This window comes from Saccostrea cucullata, unplaced genomic scaffold (genome assembly GCF_032062105.1).
Source record: "Saccostrea cucullata isolate Sc308-1 unplaced genomic scaffold, CSIRO_AGI_Scuc_v1 ctg281, whole genome shotgun sequence".
NCBI lineage: Eukaryota > Metazoa > Mollusca > Bivalvia > Ostreida > Ostreidae > Saccostrea > Saccostrea cuccullata.
The window spans coordinates 395,994-415,501 of NW_026926059.1; the positions used below are offsets into that span (position 1 = coordinate 395,994).

At 37.0% G+C, this 19,508-nt stretch overlaps 3 protein-coding genes and 1 pseudogene across 6 annotated transcripts in view; 3 read left to right on the forward strand and 1 right to left on the reverse strand.

The window, feature by feature from the left end:
* The window catches only part of LOC134270537 (mannose-1-phosphate guanyltransferase alpha-A-like), a 25,965-nt gene extending 10,158 nt beyond the window's left edge, over window positions 1–15,807 (reverse strand). For all 3 annotated transcript variants that reach the window (XM_062752781.1, XM_062752780.1, XM_062752779.1), the window contains exons 1-4: window positions 15,696–15,807; window positions 15,215–15,312; window positions 768–871; window positions 38–230 (exon numbers count right to left, since the gene is read on the reverse strand). In XM_062752781.1, coding sequence (XP_062608765.1) covers window positions 38–230; window positions 768–871; window positions 15,215–15,312; window positions 15,696–15,735 — 435 coding nt within the window. In that variant the 5' untranslated portion in view covers window positions 15,736–15,807. The remainder of the gene's footprint in view (window positions 1–37; window positions 231–767; window positions 872–15,214; window positions 15,313–15,695) is intronic.
* The window catches only part of LOC134270540 (putative nuclease HARBI1), a 319,031-nt pseudogene that overhangs the window by 175,485 nt on the left and 124,038 nt on the right, over window positions 1–19,508 (forward strand).
* Window positions 10,213–15,128, forward strand: LOC134270524 (histone H3.3A). 2 transcript variants are annotated; one of them, XM_062752751.1, is made up of 3 exons: window positions 10,213–10,349; window positions 13,318–13,469; window positions 14,703–15,128. In XM_062752751.1, exons 2-3 carry the CDS (start codon window positions 13,370–13,372, stop codon window positions 15,011–15,013), a joined length of 411 nt encoding a protein of 136 aa, XP_062608735.1. In that variant the 5' UTR covers window positions 10,213–10,349; window positions 13,318–13,369; the 3' UTR covers window positions 15,014–15,128. The 2 variants fall into 2 exon arrangements, with proteins under 2 accessions (XP_062608735.1, XP_062608736.1); XM_062752752.1 differs by lacking the exon at window positions 10,213–10,349 and adding an exon at window positions 13,129–13,195.
* On the forward strand, window positions 16,099–19,351 carry LOC134270545 (phosphatidylethanolamine-binding protein 4-like). Its single transcript, XM_062752788.1, has 6 exons — window positions 16,099–16,136; window positions 17,018–17,116; window positions 18,002–18,221; window positions 18,599–18,697; window positions 18,830–18,875; window positions 18,983–19,351. The coding sequence occupies exons 1-6, from the start codon at window positions 16,114–16,116 to the stop codon at window positions 19,183–19,185; spliced, it is 690 nt and encodes a 229-aa protein (XP_062608772.1). The 5' UTR covers window positions 16,099–16,113; the 3' UTR covers window positions 19,186–19,351.

A 19,508-nucleotide genomic window follows, 5' to 3' on the forward strand; every position in this document is an offset into this window, starting at 1 on the left:
ATGTACACATAATTCTGATAAGGAGACCCAATCTTACCTCTGTGCCTAGTATTGTACAGTGGGATCCACCCCCCTTCTGAACTGTGAAGGATAACATTTCCTTGAGAGGGAAATCCCCACACACATCCGAGTTCATCACAAAGAAGCTGTCTGGATTCCCCGCCAGGATCTGGTCCCTAAAGTGATACAATCCTCCCGCTGTCCCTAGTGCTGTGTACTCCTGGAGGTATCTAATGTCGTATATAAAAAAAAATACGGCAAATCTATAGTAAGATGTCATACTGAAATCACTTTTCATTATAGCCTGAACTTCTTTTCATGAAATTATGCGAAGCAGTCTGTTTGTGAAAATATATTTTATTTGTTATATAAAAAAATATCAGTAAGATGCAAATTTTCTGCATGCATTTACTTATAGAATCAATAAATAAGATGTAAAAAAGGAAAAATTCAGTGTCTTATTACCAAGAGTTACCAGGTGGTTAAAAATAAAAATCAGCAAAATTTCTAATCCATCTAATATATATTTTTCTCAATCACCTTTCTATGTAACTTTAAAATTCTACCAGTCACAAATTGACAATACACTTCAAATAACTTCTGGCTTAATATGAAAACACATATTGGAAGTAAATGAAAAATCATATGACAAGTGAAATTTAATTTTGATTACAAAAATTTTAGATATTTCCTTATCTTACCACAAGAGAATATTACATATCTGTACATGTAATAGATGGTTTTCTGTGCCCTTTGTCTATGTTTACCTGACTTGGATTTTGAACTCTTGCTGTACACTACTGATGAACTTGTTTAAGGCATCATTTGGCTGGTAAAATCCAATCAGTATCACTTCCTTCATGTGGGGAACCTAAAAAAGGAATGATTCACATTAAGGATAACACAATAACAGTACCATGGCAACAAAACCTGTAACAGTTCATGACAACCAAACCTGTAACAGTTCATGACAACAAAACCTGTAACAGTTCATGACAACCAAACCTGTAACAGTACCATGACAACTAAACCTGTAACAGCTCCATGACAACAAAACCTGTAACAGTACCATGACAACAAAACCTGTAACAGTTCCATGACAACAAGACCTGTAACAGTTCCATGACAACAAAACCTGTAACAGTTCCATGACAACAAAATCTGTAACAGTTCCATGACAACAAAATCTGTAACAGTTCCATGACAACAAAACCTGTAACAGTTCCATGACAACAAATCCTGTAACAGTTCATGACAACAAAACCTGTAACAGTTCCATGACAACAAAATCTGTAACAGTTCCATGACAACAAAACCTGTAACAGTTCCATGACAACAAATCCTGTAACAGTTCATGACAACAAAACCTGTAACAGTTCCATGACAACAAAACCTGTAACAGTTCATGACAACAAAAACCTGTAACAGTTCCATGACAACAAAATCTGTAACAGTTCCATGACAACAAAACCTGTAACAGTTCCATGACAACAAATCCTGTAACAGTTCATGACAACAAAACCTGTAACAGTTCTATGACAACAAAACCAGGAAGTGTCCATGACAACAAAATGAGTGACAGTTCCATGACAACAAAACCTGTAAAGTGTCCATGACAACAAAACCTATAAAGTGTCCATGACAACAAAACCTGTTACAGTTCCATGACAACATGACCTGTAAAGTGTCCATGACAACCAAACCTGTAACAGTTCATGACAACCAAACCTGTAACAGTTCATGACAACCAAACCTGTAAAGGTTCATGACAACAAAACCAGTAACAGTTCCATGAAAACAACACCTGTAACAGTTCCATGACAACAAAACCTGAAAAGGTTCATGACAATAAAACCTACAGCAGTTTCATGACAAATAAACCTATAACAGTTCCATAACAACTAAACCTGCAACAGTTCTATGACAACAAAATCTGTAACAGTTCCATGACAAAACCTATAACAGTTCCATATCAACAAAAGCTGAAAATGTTCATGACAACAAAACCTATAGCAGTTTCATGACAAATAAACCTATAACAGTTCCATAACAACTAAACCTGTAACAGTTCTATGACAACAAAAGCTGTAACAGTTCCATGACAACAAAACCTGTAACAGCTCCATGACAACAAACCTGTAACAGTTCTATGACAACAAAACCTGTAACAGCTTCATGACAACAAAACCTATAACAGTTCTATGACAACAAAACCTGTAACAGCTTCATGACAACTAAACCTGTAACAGTTCTATGACAACAAAACCTGTAACAGCTTCATGACAACAAAACCTATAACAGTTCCATGACAACAAAACCTATAACGAAATGGGTCCTGAAAGTTCACGATGCTAAAAGCAAAGACCAAGATGACATACTTATCTAGATTCAATGCTTTTTAATAAAAAATTGACTATATGTTTTCACAACTATTTACAATCCAAAAAAAACCCCAGTAACTTTGATATAGTTTTAATGGGGGGGGAGGGGAATGGGGGATATTAAGCCGTAAAGTTGTACAACTGTCTGTGTCAGTTCTTATATATAATGATTGTGAAGTTTGACGCGAGAGAAAAAATTCGTCAATATAGTCAAAATTAGCACGTTGTCAATATTTCCATGTTTACAGTAATTATAGTAACCAAATCAAGAATTTTGAATTATGTAATATGCATATCAATGAAAGTAGATTTGAAATTTAAGAGTGGCTTAATCATCAGAAATGGAACATATTGATGTGCACTGAACACTGAAAGTGTCAAATTATTTGTCAATTTAAGAAAATAATGAAAATATTCCATGTGCATATTAATGATTTACCCTGGTAATCCATTTTGCACTTTTTGTAAGTTATAATTCCCTACTTGTAATATTGTGAAAGATTGGTTCTCTTAGTTTGAGATACTAGTATTTGTGTGAAAAGCTGTTTTTTTTTCATCATAGTACATAACACACATAACCCAAATATGGATCAGAAACCTCAATTCATGTAACATTATATATTCAATACCATCAAGTTAGGTGTGTGGCGCAGTGGTTAAAGCATCTGCTTTAGAGTCACAAATTAAGGAGTTTATTCTTTCATCGTGCGTTCGAATCCCACTGTGGGATGTGGCGACCACTCCTTCAGATGAGACCGTATAAATCGAAGTTCCGTGTTGCAGTAGATGCTGGTATGAAAAAGATCCCCCACTGCTCAGTGGCCCTAAAGTGCCAAGTTTAGGTCTCCACTGGCAAGTGGTGGCGTCTAGTCATATGAGTAAAAATTCTCGAGAGGGATGTTAAACTATATACAAACAATACCATCAACTCGTAGCAGTACTTTCAGTACTTTGATTTTTATTTTCTGTTTATTATGTTTTTCTTCCTAGACTCTTCTTAGAAATGGAGTGTAATAATAAGTTTAATAAACCATCCTGACACAGAGACTTAAACTGCCCAGAGTTTTTAAAATATCCAGATTGATGTTAATTAAATTCCATGTAAACCCGATCATTATTGCAAAGCTATAGGTACAGGTATATGCCATTCAACAAATAACATGATGTATTGTGAAGTTTAACCTTCACCTTTTCAATTTTAAAGGGAACACATGCTTTAAATAAAGTACCCAATCTGGTCATTCGAAAATATTAGAATATTAGTACGTACATTTACTTGTTACCAGGGACTTGTATGCTATATAAACATTCGTATATGAAATAAACAAAAGTCCATTCTGAGGGCAACTGAATTCAAATTAAATAATAAGGTCATCCACACAATATTGTACGTGTTATTCTGCATTTTGAAATAATTATCCCTTGATAACACATTTGAGCCATTTAAAGACATTACCAAATTGCTTTTAAAATACATGCTAAAGCCTCTCTTTAAAAAAAAAACAAGCATAAAAAGCCTTCAAAGGTTGAATGAAATATTTGTCCTTGCAATTCAGTTTCCATGGTAATGAAGGGTGGCCATTTCGAATGTTGCTTGCATTTTACTATATGGACAAATATTAGTTCAAGAAAACAGTATATGCTTCCAAAATTTTATTCAAGGTAACTTTAAAGAAATCAATTAAACAACAAAACAATTAAAAACACCATAAAATTCTAACTCTCTGTTGTGAACCAAACAGGATAAAACTGGTTATTCTAAAAATAAATCTTATTAATTTTCCCATGATACCTGAAATCTTAGTCTTTATCATCAAGATGCTTCAAATCTATCGCATTATAAAAACAAGCGTATTGATGATCAAGATTACTGAAATCTATAAATAGTAATTACATCATCAAAACCAGAGAGATCCAGAATTGACCAGTTTTTGCTTCAATAAGAATACTTAGTCTATTAAATTTAAAAATTCTCAGTAATAAAAATTGCTAGACTGGTTGCAAGTCTGCCACCCAAAGGTATATTTCTGTTAAATTGACCTCGTAAAGTCTGCATATTTCAACCTAAAGATGTTGGATTAATTTTTGGTTACTTATGAATAAAGGCAGTTTATTTTACTTTGTGTAATAAAGGTATTTTTGTTACAGCTGACTAAGTAAAGGAAAAACAAGAGGCCCATGGGCCACATCGCTCACCTGAGAAGCTTTGACCATTCTGTTCTTTACCAGATTTCACCCTTGTTATACATAATACATCCCCACCCTACCCCACTGATCATAATTTAGACATTTTGAAATCTACACTACCCCATGATCCTTCCATGGGCACATATGTTTCAGCTTTTTTGGCCCAGTGGTTCCTGAGAAGAAGATTTTCAAAGATTTTTCCTATATATTTCTATGTAAAACTTTGATTCCCTATAATGGCCCCGCCCTTCCCCCGGGGGTCATGATTCCTACAATTTAGAATTTACACTACCCCAGAATGCTTCCACATAAGCTTCACTTTTTCTGGCCCAGTGGTTCTTGAGAAGAAAATTTTCAAAGATTTTTCCTATATATTTCTATGTAAAACTTTGATTCCCCATTATGGCCCCGCCCTTCCCCCGGGTGTCATTATTTGAACAATTTAGAATCTACATTATACCAGGATGCTTCCACATAAGTTTCAGCTTTTCTGGCCCAGTGGTTCTTGAGAAGAAGATTTTCAAAGATTTTTCCTATATATTTCTATGTAAAACTTTGATACCCCATTGTGGCCCCGCCCTTCCCCTGGGGGTCATGATTTGAACAATTTAGAATCTACACTATACCAGGATGCTTCCACATAAGTTTCAGCTTTTCTGGCCCAGTGGTTCTTGAGAAGAAAATTTTCAAAGATTTTTCCTATATATTTCTATATAAAACTTTGATTCCCCATTGTGGCCCCGCCCTTGCCCCGGGGGTCATGATTTGAACAATTTAGAATCTACACTACCCCAGGATGCTTCCACATAAGTTTCAGCTTTTCTGGCCCAGTGGTTCTTGAGAAGAAGATTTTCAAAGATTTTTCCTATATATTTCTATATAAAACTTTGATTCCCCATTGTAGCCCCGCCCTTCCCCTGGGGGTCATGATTTGAACAATTTAGAATCTACACTACCCCAGAATGCTTTCACATAAGTTTCAGCTTTACTGGCCCAGTGGTTCTTGAGAAGAAGATTTTTTAATGACCCCACCCTATTTTTGTCTTTTCTTGATTATCTCCCCTTGCGAGGGGATATGTCCCTTCATTTTAACAATTTAAATTCCCCTTTACCCAAGGATGCTTTGTACCAAGTTTGGTCAAAATTGGCCCAGTGGTTCTTGAGAAGAAGTCGAAAATGTGAAAAGTTTACAGACGGACAGACAGACGGACAGACGGACGGACGACGGACAAAATGTGATCAGAAAAGCTCACTTGAGCCTTCGGCTCAGGTGAGCTAAAAAAAGAGAGAATACCAGTCAAAATGGGCAGAACAAAGCCAACTTATAGAAAGTCAACTGGGGGAAGGGCTCCTACAAAACAATTGGCCACCATAACAGGAAGGAAAACCACTATATCAACAGGTAAGTCATCTTTGTCCTAGCAGTCAGGAAGACAGGAACACCCCCTCCTCTTACAGATAATTAACTCAGTCCTAGTAACCAGGACCACCCCCTCCTCTAATAGGTAATTCATCTAAGTCTTAGCAGTCAGGAACAACCCCTTCTCTAACAAGTAATTCATATCAGTCCTAGCAGTCAGGAACAACCCCTTCCCTAACAAGTAATTCATATCAGTCCTAGCAGTCAGGAACAACCCCTTCTCTAACAAGTAATTCATATCAGTCCTAGCAGTCAGGAACAACCCCTTCTCTAACAAGCAATTCACATCAGTCCTAACAGTCAGGAACAACCCCCTCCTCTAACAAGTAATTCATATCAGTCCTAACAGACAGGAACAACCCCTTCTCTAACAAGCAATTCATATCAGTCCTAACAGTCAGGAACAACCCCTTCTCTAACAAGTAATTCATATCAGTCCTAACAGTCAGGAACAACCCCCTCCTCTAACAAGTAATTCATATCAGTCCTAGCAGTCAGGAACAACCCCTTCTCTAACAAGTAATTCATATCAGTCCTAACAGTCAGGAACAACCCCTTCTCTAACAAGTAATTCATATCAGTCCTAACAGTCAGGAACAACCCCTTCTCTAACAAGTAATTCATATCAGTCCTAGCAGTCAGGAACAACCCCTTCTCTAACAAGTTATTCATATCAGTCCTAACAGTCAGGAACAACCCCTTCTCTAACAAGTAATTCATATCAGTCCTAGTAACCAGGACCACCCCCTCCTCTAATAGGTAATTCATCTAAGTCTTAGCAGTCAGGAACAACCCCTTCTCTAACAAGTAATTTATATCAGTCCTAGCAGTCAGGAACAACCCCTTCCCTAACAAGTAATTCATATCAGTCCTAGCAGTCAGGAACAACCCCTTCTCTAACAAGTAATTCATATCAGTCCTAGCAGTCAGGAACAACCCCTTCTCTAACAAGCAATTCATATCAGTCCTAACAGTCAGGAACAACCCCCTCCTCTAACAAGTAATTCATATCAGTCCTAGCAGTCAGGAACAACCCCTTCTCTAACAAGTAATTCATATCAGTCCTAACAGTCAGGAACAACCCCTTTTCTAATAAGTAATTCATATCAGTCCTAACAGTCAGGAACAACCCCTTCTCTAACAAGTAATTCATATCAGTCCTAACAGTCAGGAACAACCCCTTCTCTAACAAGTAATTCATATCAGTCCTAGCAGTCAGGAACAACCCCTTCTCTAACAAGTAATTCATATCAGTCCTAACAGTCAGGAACAACCCCTTCTCTAACAAGTAATTCATATCAGTCCTAGCAGTCAGGAACAACCCCTTCTCTAACAAGTAATTCATATCAGTCCTAACAGTCAGGAACAACCCCTTCTCTAACAAGTAATTCATATCAGTCCTAACAGTCAGGAACAACCCCTTCTCTAACAAGTAATTCATATCAGTCCTAACAGTCAGGAACAACTCCAACAGGTAATTCATCTCAGACACCCCTCCCAACCACCATCGCCACTACCGTCATCAACACAACCATACATTCCAGTCTCAGCAGCCAGGATCACACACGTTCCCACCGACAGGTAATCTATTGAAGTCTTGTTAACCATGACAACCCCTCCCAAAAAAGGTCTTCTATCTCCATCTTAGCAGCCAGGACTGCAGCATTATAATTTGCCAAAAAAGATATAAAATCAAAAAAAATTATTTTGTTTATAGAAAGAGCCAGAAAAGTGAAAACAAACTCGGAAAGCACAACATTTTTCCCTTCCAAGGAATGGAGTGATTATTTCAGCAGCTCGAGTGTGTCCCAGAACCATGCCTGTGAACAAGTGTGTGACACTCAACGGTCCACCACCAAAACGCAATGTGATGTCAGAGAACCAACCAATGGCAAAGATAGACAAGAGGCCCATGGGCCACATCACTCACCTGAGAAGCTTTGAACATTCTGTTCTTTACCAGATTTCCTCCTTGTAATACATATTGTGACCCCACCGTACCCAACTGATCATAATTTAAACAATTTGAAATCTACCCTACGATAGGATGCTTTGATTCAACATTGTAAAAATTGATTCCCAATTGTGGCCCCGTCCTACCCCCGGGGGTCATGATTTGAACAATTTAGAATCTACACTATCCCAGGATGCTTCCACATAATTCTCTGCTTTTCTGGCCCAGTGGTTCTTGAGAAGAAGATTTTTCCTATATATTTCTATGTAAAACTTTGATTCCCCATTGTGGCCCCGCCCAACCCCCGGGGATCATGATTTGAACAATTTAGAATCTACACTTCCCCGGGATGCTTCCACATAAGTTTCAGCTTTTCTGGCTCATTGGTTCTTGAATAGAAGGTTTTCAAAGATTTTTGCTATATATTGCAATGTAAAACTTTGATCCCCCATTATGGCCCCGCCCAACCCCCGGGGGTCATGACTTTAGCAATTTAGAATCTACACTACCCCGGGATGCTTCCACATAAGTTTCAGCTTTTCTGGCCCAGTAGTTCTTGAGAAGAAGATTTTCAAAGATTTTCCCTATATATTTCTATGTATAACTTTGATTCCCCATTGGGGCCCCGCCCTATCCCCAGGGGTCATGATTTTTACTATTTAGAATCTACACTACCCAAGGATGCTTCCATATAAGTTTCAGCTTTTCTGGCACAGTGGTTCTTGAGAAGAAGATTTTTAAAGATTTTTCCTATATATTTCTTTGTAAAACTTGGATTCCCCATTGTGGCCCCGCCCTACCCCCGGGGGTCATGACTTTAGCAATTTAGAATCTACACTACCCCGGGATGCTTCCACATAAGTTTTAGCTTTTCTGGCCCAGTAGTTTTGAGAACAAGATTTTCAAAGATTTTTCCTATATATTTCTATGTATAACTTTGATTCCCTTCTGGGGCCTCGCCCAACCCCCCGGGGGTCATGATTTTAACAATTTAGAATCTGCACTACCTAAGGATGCTTCCACATAAGTTTCAGCTTTTCTGGCCCAGTGGTTCTTGAGAAGAAGATTTTTAAAGATTTTTCCTATATATTGCTATGTAAAACTTTGATTCCCTATTGGGGCCCCGCCCTACCCCCGGGGGTCATGATTTTAACAATTTAGAATCTGCACTACCTAAGGATGCTTCCACATAAGTTTCAGCTTTTCTGGCACAGTGGTTCTTGAGAAGAAGATTTTTAACGATTTTTCCTATATATTTCTATGCAAGACTTTGATTCCCCATTGAGGCCCCGCCCTACCCCCGGGGGTCATGATTTTAAGAATTTAGAATCTACACTACCCCAGGATGCTTCCACATAAGTTTCAGCTTTTCTGGCCCAGTGGTTCTTGAGAAGAAGATTTTTTAATGACCCAACCCTATTTTTGTCTTTTCTTGATTATCTCCCCTTGTGAGGGGACTTGGCCCTTCATTTTCACAATTTAAATTCCCCTTCACCCAAGAATACTTTGTAATAAGTTTGGTCAAAATTGGCCCAGTGGTTCTTGAGAAGAAGTCGAAAATGTGAAAAGTTTACAGACGGACAGACAGACAGCTAGACAGACGGACGGACAAAATGTGATCAGAAAAGCTCACTTGAGCCTTCGGCTCAGGTGAGCTAAAAAGGTAATATCTACAGCAATTCAACTCTATGGATAATAAACTTGTATAATTAAATATATATATAAAATAAATACCCGGTAATGCAAAGAATAATTTCTCAGAGTACACAAAAAAGATAGAACAAAGTGGTGGAGAGAAATTGCAGGGAAAAAATATGGGCTTGATGGGAGAATAAATTGATGTCATGAAGGAAAGCACAAAGAAATAACATTACAGAGCCATGAATAAAGGAGATTGATGATGCAAAACTTGTACAAAAATAGTATTTGATTTAGCAGGTCTGGAAAACTTTAACATAAATCTTAAATGTAATCTTCATTTGAAGCAAACTGAAAATGGTTTATTAAAAAACTGGATTAAGACAGACTTGTATCAACAGTCTCTATTTTACAAAACTTCAGGGGGAGGGGAGGGGGGGTGATTACAATAACTTTCATCAGCCTATGTTCATTATTTTTATTCTCTTTTCAGAATGTGTGATCTGTATGGAGGCAGCTCCTGGTTGTGTCTTTGGTGATTGTGATCTGTATGGAGGCAGCTCCTGGTTGTGTCTTTGGTGATTGTGATCTGTATGGAGGCAGCTCCTGGTTGTGTCTTTGGTGATTGTGATCTGTATGGAGGCAGCTCCTGGTTGTGTCTTTGGTGATTGTGGTCATTTAGTCACATGTATGGAATGTGGGCAAAAAATTAATAACTGTCCAGTGTGCCGAGTTCAGATCAGACAAAGAATTAAAGTTTTCATGTGAAGTTTGTTAAAGTTCATTTGTACCATTAATTTAATATCTTGTGTTTTAAATAAAAAAAATCAAATAAAACAGACATTAATGCTAGAAGCATTGAGAAGGATGGCATTGACTAGTAAATGAGGTTCTATTTTATAACTTACTTTTAAGAATCTAATAAATATCTGTATATATTTTATTTATAATTTTTATTTACTGAGTAGCTAGTACATGTATGCAAATAACCATGTCAACTTGTACAATGTATATTATCATAAACTTAATAAACTATTTAAAATCTATTTAAATTCTAGTAATTGTATTTTAAATTCAAGAGGATCAGCAGCATACTTCTCTACATGAGCCTATCATTGGTTCAATCAACATTCAACAGTTTCTTATGCAATACAGTGAAAACATTTTTGAAATCTAATAATTCACTATAAAATTTAATAAGTTATCTTCTTCTAAATTTCAATCGGAACTCGTTTGTAGTGGAGTCGCCTGCATGGCGCAGTATATGGTAAGAGCATCTGCTCTAGAGTGGTGGAGTAAGGAGTTGATCATTATGTTCGAATCCCACAGTGGGATGTGGCATGGAGGTCGGTCTTTCAGATGAAACTGAAGTGCTGTGTTACAGTAGATGCTGGCATGAAAAAGATCCCTCACTGCTCAAAGGCCCTAAAGTGTCAAGTATACAATGAAGCGCATTGAAGTGGTAAAATTTTCCGTTCGAATGGAACGTTTTGAGCTATCTTTAGAACATTTATTGACATCTTATGACACGCCCATTTCTTTAGAAATGGGTAAAACGGTCAATTTGTTTATTCGAATACCTGTAGAACAGGTTTTCCATAAATATAATAACCAATGAAATTGACGGTCTAAATAAACACCGAGTAAACACGTGTTCGACCGAAACATGTGTTGTGGTGACTTCAATAGACATGATAAGTTCAAAAATATGTACATTTTCGTTGCAAATTTTGTTTTACAGAAGCGGAGAGTCTCCAAACTCTCTCTTCTAATTTTTTTAAAGCTCCATTTCAGTGTAACTCATATTGCTTGTCGCGAAGAATGGAGTGTCCTAAAACATTACGACGAATATTTCTTTCTCGTTTCTAAAAATATGGTCGTGTCATTATGTTGTAATTGACGTTCAAAACATGACTCAGAACGTTTCATCCAAACGGAAAATTTTACCACTTCAATGCGCTTCATTGTAGGTCAAAATTTGCTGCTCTTCACTGGTAAGTGTTGGAGTCTCCATGTGAGTAAAAATTCTTGAGAGGGAGGTATAACAACAAACAAACACAACAAAGGAAAGCATTGGATTGTTTAAATTACATCTACAAATGTTAGTTTGTTTGTTAAGTATTAATTTGCAGCTGTTGCACAAAACACAGCATTCCGACCACAAAACATGTTGCTTGTATTAAGGTTAAAACTTTCATATTTCCATTTCAATTTTTTTTCTCTGTGATAACTCTTTGAAAGTTAGGGGTAGTTTATTTCTTGATAATTCTGCCGGAATGTAAATTAGGCAGGTCGATAGGTCGGGAGCTAAAAAGGCCTAATACGCATGCAATTCTCGTGCGCATCTGTCTCTGTGTCTGACGCTAAGGAGGCCAAATATGCATGTAAATCTCGTGCGGCTGCCTTTGTGTTTGACGTCGGTTGGCGAGGACTATTGAAATTGGCATGGAAGTCATCATGTGATTTAAATCTATTTATCTACATTTTTAAAGTCTAAATCTACAATTTTATTTCACAATGAAATGGAAATATAAGGAATCACTGTCTAGTTAGGAGGGTATGTCAGGGACATCAACAATAGTGGGAAACATGGGATAATTTAAGCATAACGGGCGAAGCCCGTTATGCAAATTATCCCATGTTTCCCACTATTGTTGATGCCCTGACATACCCTCCTAACTAGACAGTGATTCCTTAACGAGGCTGGGGGGTGACAGCCATTTTTAGACTATTTCTATCTCCTTTAAAAGGAGAGCTCCATATAAAGATATAGAAAATGGTCAAAATTTAAAACTAAAATTTAAGAATTTTTTCTTTGTCAAATGAATGTTAACAGCTTAAGATACCATATCTAAAAAAATAAGTTAAATCTGGTGGTTACTTTGTGGTTAAATTGTTGACCCCCCAGCCTCCTTAAATAATGTGAAATAATTTTTTTTTTTTTTTTCAAAATTGATAAGGTATTCTGAATGAGATATATATCTCTACCATATCTAAAATTGCAAATACAAAACAAATATATGTTATTCAGCTAGAGTCTTTTTGTATTTCTTTTAAAACCAAATGCAGAACAAAACAATGACAGACCCCCCCCCCCCCCCGAAAATATAGCAAACAATAGCATGTGTCACTCTGATCTTCCCCCCTCTATTTCCATGGCAACAGTGGCCATTTTGAATGTTGCTTGCACAAGTTCACATGGTAATTAATAATTGCTACTGTTGAGTTTCATTGAGACTTCTTTAGACAAAACTTAAGGTGGAACAATAAATGTCCTCTCCAATACTTTGATCAAGTGACATATAAAAATTAAATGAAAACATTTTGCAATAACTTGAAAATATTTGAGGAATACATCCTCAATTCACCTTTGACAGAACAGGATAAAACTGGTTATTCTAAAAATAAATCTTACCAAAGAAATTTATTTATAGTTATTACATCATCAAATTTTGGACTCTGTTTCTTACCACAGGAATTTATTTATAGTTATTACATCATCAAATTTTGGGACCCTGTTTGGTGAGGAAAACCAGACTGATCCAGATTTAACCAGTTTTGCCTCAGTCATTATAATAATCCTCACACAACTGGTTATAGGTTCACACTTGACAGGTAATTCTGTGTGACCTGAGTACTGATCAGTCCTCAACAAACAATTAATTAATTTACCCTTAGGATGTCTGTTTAATCACTTGTCACTTTTGTACACATAATAAAGACCTTTCACTTTACAGCTGCCTATATATAACAGAAAAAACTTGAAGTGAAATTACATTGAAAACCAAAATGGCCAGAACAAAGCAGACAGCAAGAAAGTCGACAGGAGGAAAAGCTCCCAGGAAACAACTGGCCACCAAAGCAGCCAGGAAAAGTGCCCCATCAACAGGTAATTTATCTCTTTATTATATGTTTATTTATTTATGTCCTTCCTCTCCCTTTCTCTCTTTATTTATCTTATAGACTTTTATCAACAGAGAAAATACCTAATATCATTTCTAAATTTTAAAATCTTCCAATCTTTCTGAGCCTGAATTCCCAGGTGTGAATAATGTTTACACCACAGGACTTGCTGGTAGATGTTATAGATTACAATACTCAAAATCTGATTTTCAAGTAAATGTAATCTGCATATACATAAATTAACAATACCAGTTCATGACCATGATGGTAAGTAAGAAATACAATATAAGAAAATAATTTAAAACATTGCTGTGACGTCATGCCTTTGTTCTTGCGGTCTAAATATTTACCTGTAGCCGTCCGATAATAATAATTACCAGTCTGATAATTTATTATCGGACGGCAATGATAACAAAATCGGACGGTATTTAAAAAACAAAAAGAAGAGTGAAATTGAGGTAAAATGTGTCCAGAAACACCCAATAAAAATGTTAGGAAAAAATTCAGGGAAAGCAAACACAAGGAATTTAAGTTACTACAAAATCGCAAATCCATGAAAAAAAATCCGAGTTTAAACATTCCACAACATTAATACTTTCCACTCTTTAAAAGAATTTTTGATACAGCACTTTAAATAAGCGAATTTAAATCCATTTCTGAAAAAGAGTCTGCAAGTCTCCTTATTTTATGTTTGTTCTCCGATGGCCACTTTTAAAACCTGAGAATATTTCCATTATCAAAACTAAAACTTAAAGGGTAAAAATCCGCATTTTTACTTTCCATGGTGATAGTTATAATAGCGCCCAAAATTATGTCAGTATCAATGTCAATTTATGCACATCATAAATAAAAATGTTCCCCCCAAAAACTCTTTCACCACCAGACCCCTGTCCTGCTAAACTAAACGACAGCCATTGAATGAATGAAATGAAACTAGAGTTCAGTTTTTTACTATCTCATCTCTTTTATCTACTTATCAGACGGGTAGAAAACAATGGATGCCTAAACTCCCATTGTGTTATTATCGGACTCCTACAGGTAACTTTTGGACATTTAAATGGCAATGTTTTAAGTAAGATATATGCCTCATACTATTCTATATGTAAAATTATCAGACAGTTTTCGGCCCTAACGGGCCTCAAACAGTCTGATAATTTTACATATAGAACAGTATTCGGCATATATCCATTACTTAACTGATACATTTATATCTTATCAGGTGGAGTAAAGAAGCCCCACAGATACCGACCCGGGACAGTAGCTCTCCGTGAAATCAGGAGATATCAGAAGAGCACAGAACTACTCATCAGGAAGCTCCCATTCCAGCGTCTTGTTCGTGAAATTGCACAGGACTTTAAGACGGACCTGAGATTCCAGAGTGCTGCTATCGGGGCCCTGCAGGAGGCCAGTGAGGCTTACCTGGTGGGACTGTTTGAGGACACCAACTTGTGTGCTATTCATGCCAAAAGAGTCACAATCATGCCAAAGGATATCCAACTGGCAAGGCGAATTAGAGGCGAGAGAGCTTAGTTTGACTGATATTATGGATTAATTTTCTCTTACTTTCTTACTTTTTACATACAGAATTTTATTGAATGTTTCATCTCTATTGTATAAAACATAAATAATAATACTGAAGTGTTGTTTTTTTTTTGTGTATTTGATCTCAGTAAAACTTGTATTGGAGTTATAAAGCTTTATTCTTATGTCTTCTGGTTTGAGTTTTCCTACCTTGCTGCAGGCTTCAATGTGATGATAAATTATTGGGTACCCGGCGACAGGAAACAGGGGCTTAGGAAGCTCCAGGGACATTGGTCGAAAACGAGTACCTTTAAAAACAATTAAAGCACAGAATTATGAAAAACTCATACTGTGAAAAGGAAGCCAAGCCAACGTTGAAGTGAAGCTGAAGGGGTATTGTGTATATGTGACTCTCCCTTGAGTCATCTTTGGATCAAAAAACTTAATGTGAAAACAGGCAAATGTTATAAGATAAATATGGTAGTATATGCCACTACTATAGAGTATTGTGTATGTTCAACATAATGATAACTAGTCTATACCATTTTCAAGTTTTCTAATGCACAGTAATGGCAATGTAATATGAGACCCCAAGCACCTGTAATCTGGTTTTTCACTGCTTTTTCAACGTAATATTTGATTCACAATAACGAAAATGCACTTGACTCCACATTTGATATTTATTCATTACCTTTCATTGGCCCTCCGATCAGTATAATGGTCTTGATCATGGTTGCTAAAAAGAAGTTTTTGTTACACGTCAAAATTTCAACACGGAAACTGGAATATCTCAATAATGTTAAAGTGTGTTCAGCCAAACCAATGAATTCCGAAATAATCAAGAAGACACTTCTGGTTTTTTCAACAGGTGGAAAAAATTAACCAGTGGCAAATCATCAATTAAAAGTAGGTAAAATTAACAGTCCTCATTACTTTAACGATATAAACTTCCTATCTATATGTAATTTGCATTATTCCAATGAACATTTTTCTGTAAAAGTGGTAATGCGTTTTGCGTTTAGTGTTCAGAAATTAATGCCCGAGGCAATTTTTCACATATCAAGGTGACACTAAATATTATGTGTGAATTGTAATTTTAAAAAATCTTAATGAAAGTAGAGGGAAGAAAGAGGTAGGAGTTTTTTGTTGTATTCCGCTTAAATATATTAAAATTCTGCATCCATGTGGTAGGCCTAACCAGCCTAGGCCTAATTAAGCATGGTATAAGTTGAATGATGAATCATTACAAAAACCAATGTGATTCGGGACCAGAAAATTAATTATTTAACTTCTCCTTGACGAACAAATTCTTTGATTGTCGACTGTGTTTTCATCACTGAAAATAATCGAGCTTGACAAAGGTTTGCAAGAAAGGCCGCGGGTTGGTGGTGGTGGTGGTGGTGGTGGTGGTGGTGGGGGGGGGGGGGTGTCAGAGGGTTCCCAGATACGTAATAACTTCAGGGACGTAGCAACCGGGGGGGGGGGGCAGGGGGGCCTGCCCCCCCCCCCCACTTTTTTTTGCCAACAATACTTTTACTATTGAAAATGTTCACTGAAAGGCTGGTTGGCCCCCCACTTTATACTAAAGTAAAGTAATATGAAGGAAATATAGTATTGTAAGCTTAAAAAATGGATATCGAAAGAAATTGGTAGTGAAAAAAGTTTGCCCTTTTAACCCCCCCCCCCCCCCCGCACGAAATAGGATTTTCGACTTTGGGCAATTTTCCTTTTTTTTTTTTTTTTTTTTGCTTATTAACTTTCTTAGGTAAGTAAAAAAAAAATTCAGTGGCTGGCCCCCCCACTTTCAAAATCGATGCTACGGTCCTGAACTTAGCTGTATGTTGAAGAGAGCAGTAGTTTTTTTTAAGACTTGTATTAGGACTATACCTTCCATACTATCAAAATTTCAGTTTCTGTGTTTTCTGTGTACTGCTATCTTTGACTACAAAAATGCTGGTTGCAGTTAACAAAAAAAAAAAAAAGAATAAATATTTTTATAAACCATTTATTTAGCCTTCGACCTGAAAAGGGGGATAAGAAGCCTGTAGAGAAAGAGGTTACCAAACCCCTGAAGTCAGAGACGCATTCCTCCCTCACCAAAGACGACAAAACGTGAGTAAATGTAAACGTACCCCTTTTAAAACCTTTATATATCTAATTCTTGATTCAAAATTTCTCACATTTTTACTTTACTATAATTAATGCGCATAGGCGTCGGAAGCAAATTGAAAGTGTGTGTGTGTGTGTGTGTGTGTGTGCAAGGGGGAGGGGGGCTAATTGAAAGTCAGGAAAATTGGGGGGGGGGGGGCTAAACCACAAAAAAAGGTAAACCCCAATTTTCAATGCCTATATAATGTATATATTTGCAAAAAAGGGAGCTAAGCCCCCTTCTAGCCCCCCCCCCCCCCGGTTCCGACGCCTATGCGTTTTCCTGCATAGGTATTTGATATGTAGTGGTCAAATGACAAACACAAACTGTTTATGAAAGGAAGGAGGCCAATTTAAGTTGTAGGGGGTATATTTTCAACTAACCCCCCCTTGATTATGCGTGGATTTAGAGGTGGGTCCAGGGTCCGGACCCCTTTCATCCCTCCCTCTTGGAATTTGTAGAGTTATGAAATTTATATATACTAACCCAACTAAAAGTGACCTTGAACCCCCCTGGAAAACCTGGACCCTTTAGAAAAGGTGGAATCTGTAAAGTTTCTTTGGAAATTAAGTCCCGCTTTTTTCGACCATGTCTTGAGATTATTAAGTACCATATCCTCTTTCTCTCGGCACTCTCTTTCCTCTTTTTAATTAAAAATACATTAAATACATGTATATGGTTCACAAATATTTCCAGTTAACACATATTATTCATTATTCATACTACGTATTACAGAAAAAAATGCTGTCGACATTCGATCAATACATCGACGAAGTTTTATATCGACACAGAACGAACACATGGACAGGGCGATAATCCAGTAACGTAACTTCCTCTTTTTACTTCAGCATCATGACGACTTCTATCTTTTTTGTGGCCATGTTCCTCTTGTTTTGGGAGGGACTGAAGGCCTGTCAGCTCCCCCAGGATAACTGCCCCTCCGACTCCACAAGGAAGCTCACCCTGTCCAGCCCCGGGGGTGGGGCAGTGTACACCGAGTGTGGGGCTACGATTGACAAGGCAGCGGCTAAAGATGCTCCGACGGTCAAATTTGAACATGCAAGGGCTGTAAGTGAATGAGATAAATTGTTTTTTTCACTTATTTTAAAAACTGAAATAAAAGATAAATTGCATCAAAATACTGAATGCCTGTAGACAAAAGCCACACTGCAGGGTTCGCTGCATGCCTAAAGCACAGAAAACTCTACAAGAGTTGGTGTAACATCAAAATATTTCTTGTTAACTTCGGAAAATAAAGTTTGGATAAATTTATGCAACTTTCTCGTTTTGATAAATGCAATCCTGAAAAGTGAGAGAGAGAGAGAGAGAGAGAGGGTAATTTGCGATAAAAGTAAGTCAAATACTTATCAGTTGTCATTGCCATGCTTTGTATAAAATCTCTATATTATAATCAGATTGATCAGCCGTTTCCTGCTCTGTTTCAGGATGCGGTATACACTCTGGTGATGGCGGATCCTGACGCTCCATATAAGGATAATCCGACCCAGAAATACTGGCTCCACTGGCTAGTCACCAATATTAAGGTCTTCATCAGAATACTGAGTTCAGAAATCTTTAAAATACTTTGATTTACAGAAACTGGGAGAGTGTTCAGGAATAAAACATGAAAACACCAATTTACTAAAATTTTAAGGCTTTTGATTTTTTTTTTATAGGGAGATGATTTAATTAATGGAAATGTAAGAGGTGATACTGTAATGGGTAAGTTTACCTGTTACTTATAGATGACTCACTTGAAGCAATTGTGACTGTTCGAAATCTAGATTTTATTTAAGGTACAGATGACTTCTTCTCCCCTTTCTTTGTAGAATACAACCCTCCCACTCCCCCGAAGCCCCACCCTGGGAGCAGTAACCCCCACAGGTACATATTTTACCTCCTGGAGCAGAGCGGGGACCCGGACACCTCCCTAGTTAACAGTCAGTGGAGGGGGAAGTTCAGACTGGAGGATTTTATATCTGTCAATGGCTGTAAGATCGTGGCGTCCTTCCAGTACACAACAAATTACTGAAGTTACCATAAATTTACAAAATAAAGTTACTTTTTTCTTGTGTTACTAAATCCCCTGCTTACAAACAGGCTGGGATATTAATAACATAAGAAGTAATTTAATTCTCTATATGCAAGTTACATGTATTTGTTTTTGAAAAATGGCTTTAATAAATATGAATTGTTAATTTTTGTTGTGTTTTTATTTTTTAAACAAAATATTGTCCCAACTCCATCTCTGTTGTAAGAGGATAATAATTAAAGACTTAGTATACAAGTAGACTACGTTTATTACCAGTAAGATATCTTCCAACACTTTTAATCACTGCAGTTCTCCTACACTTT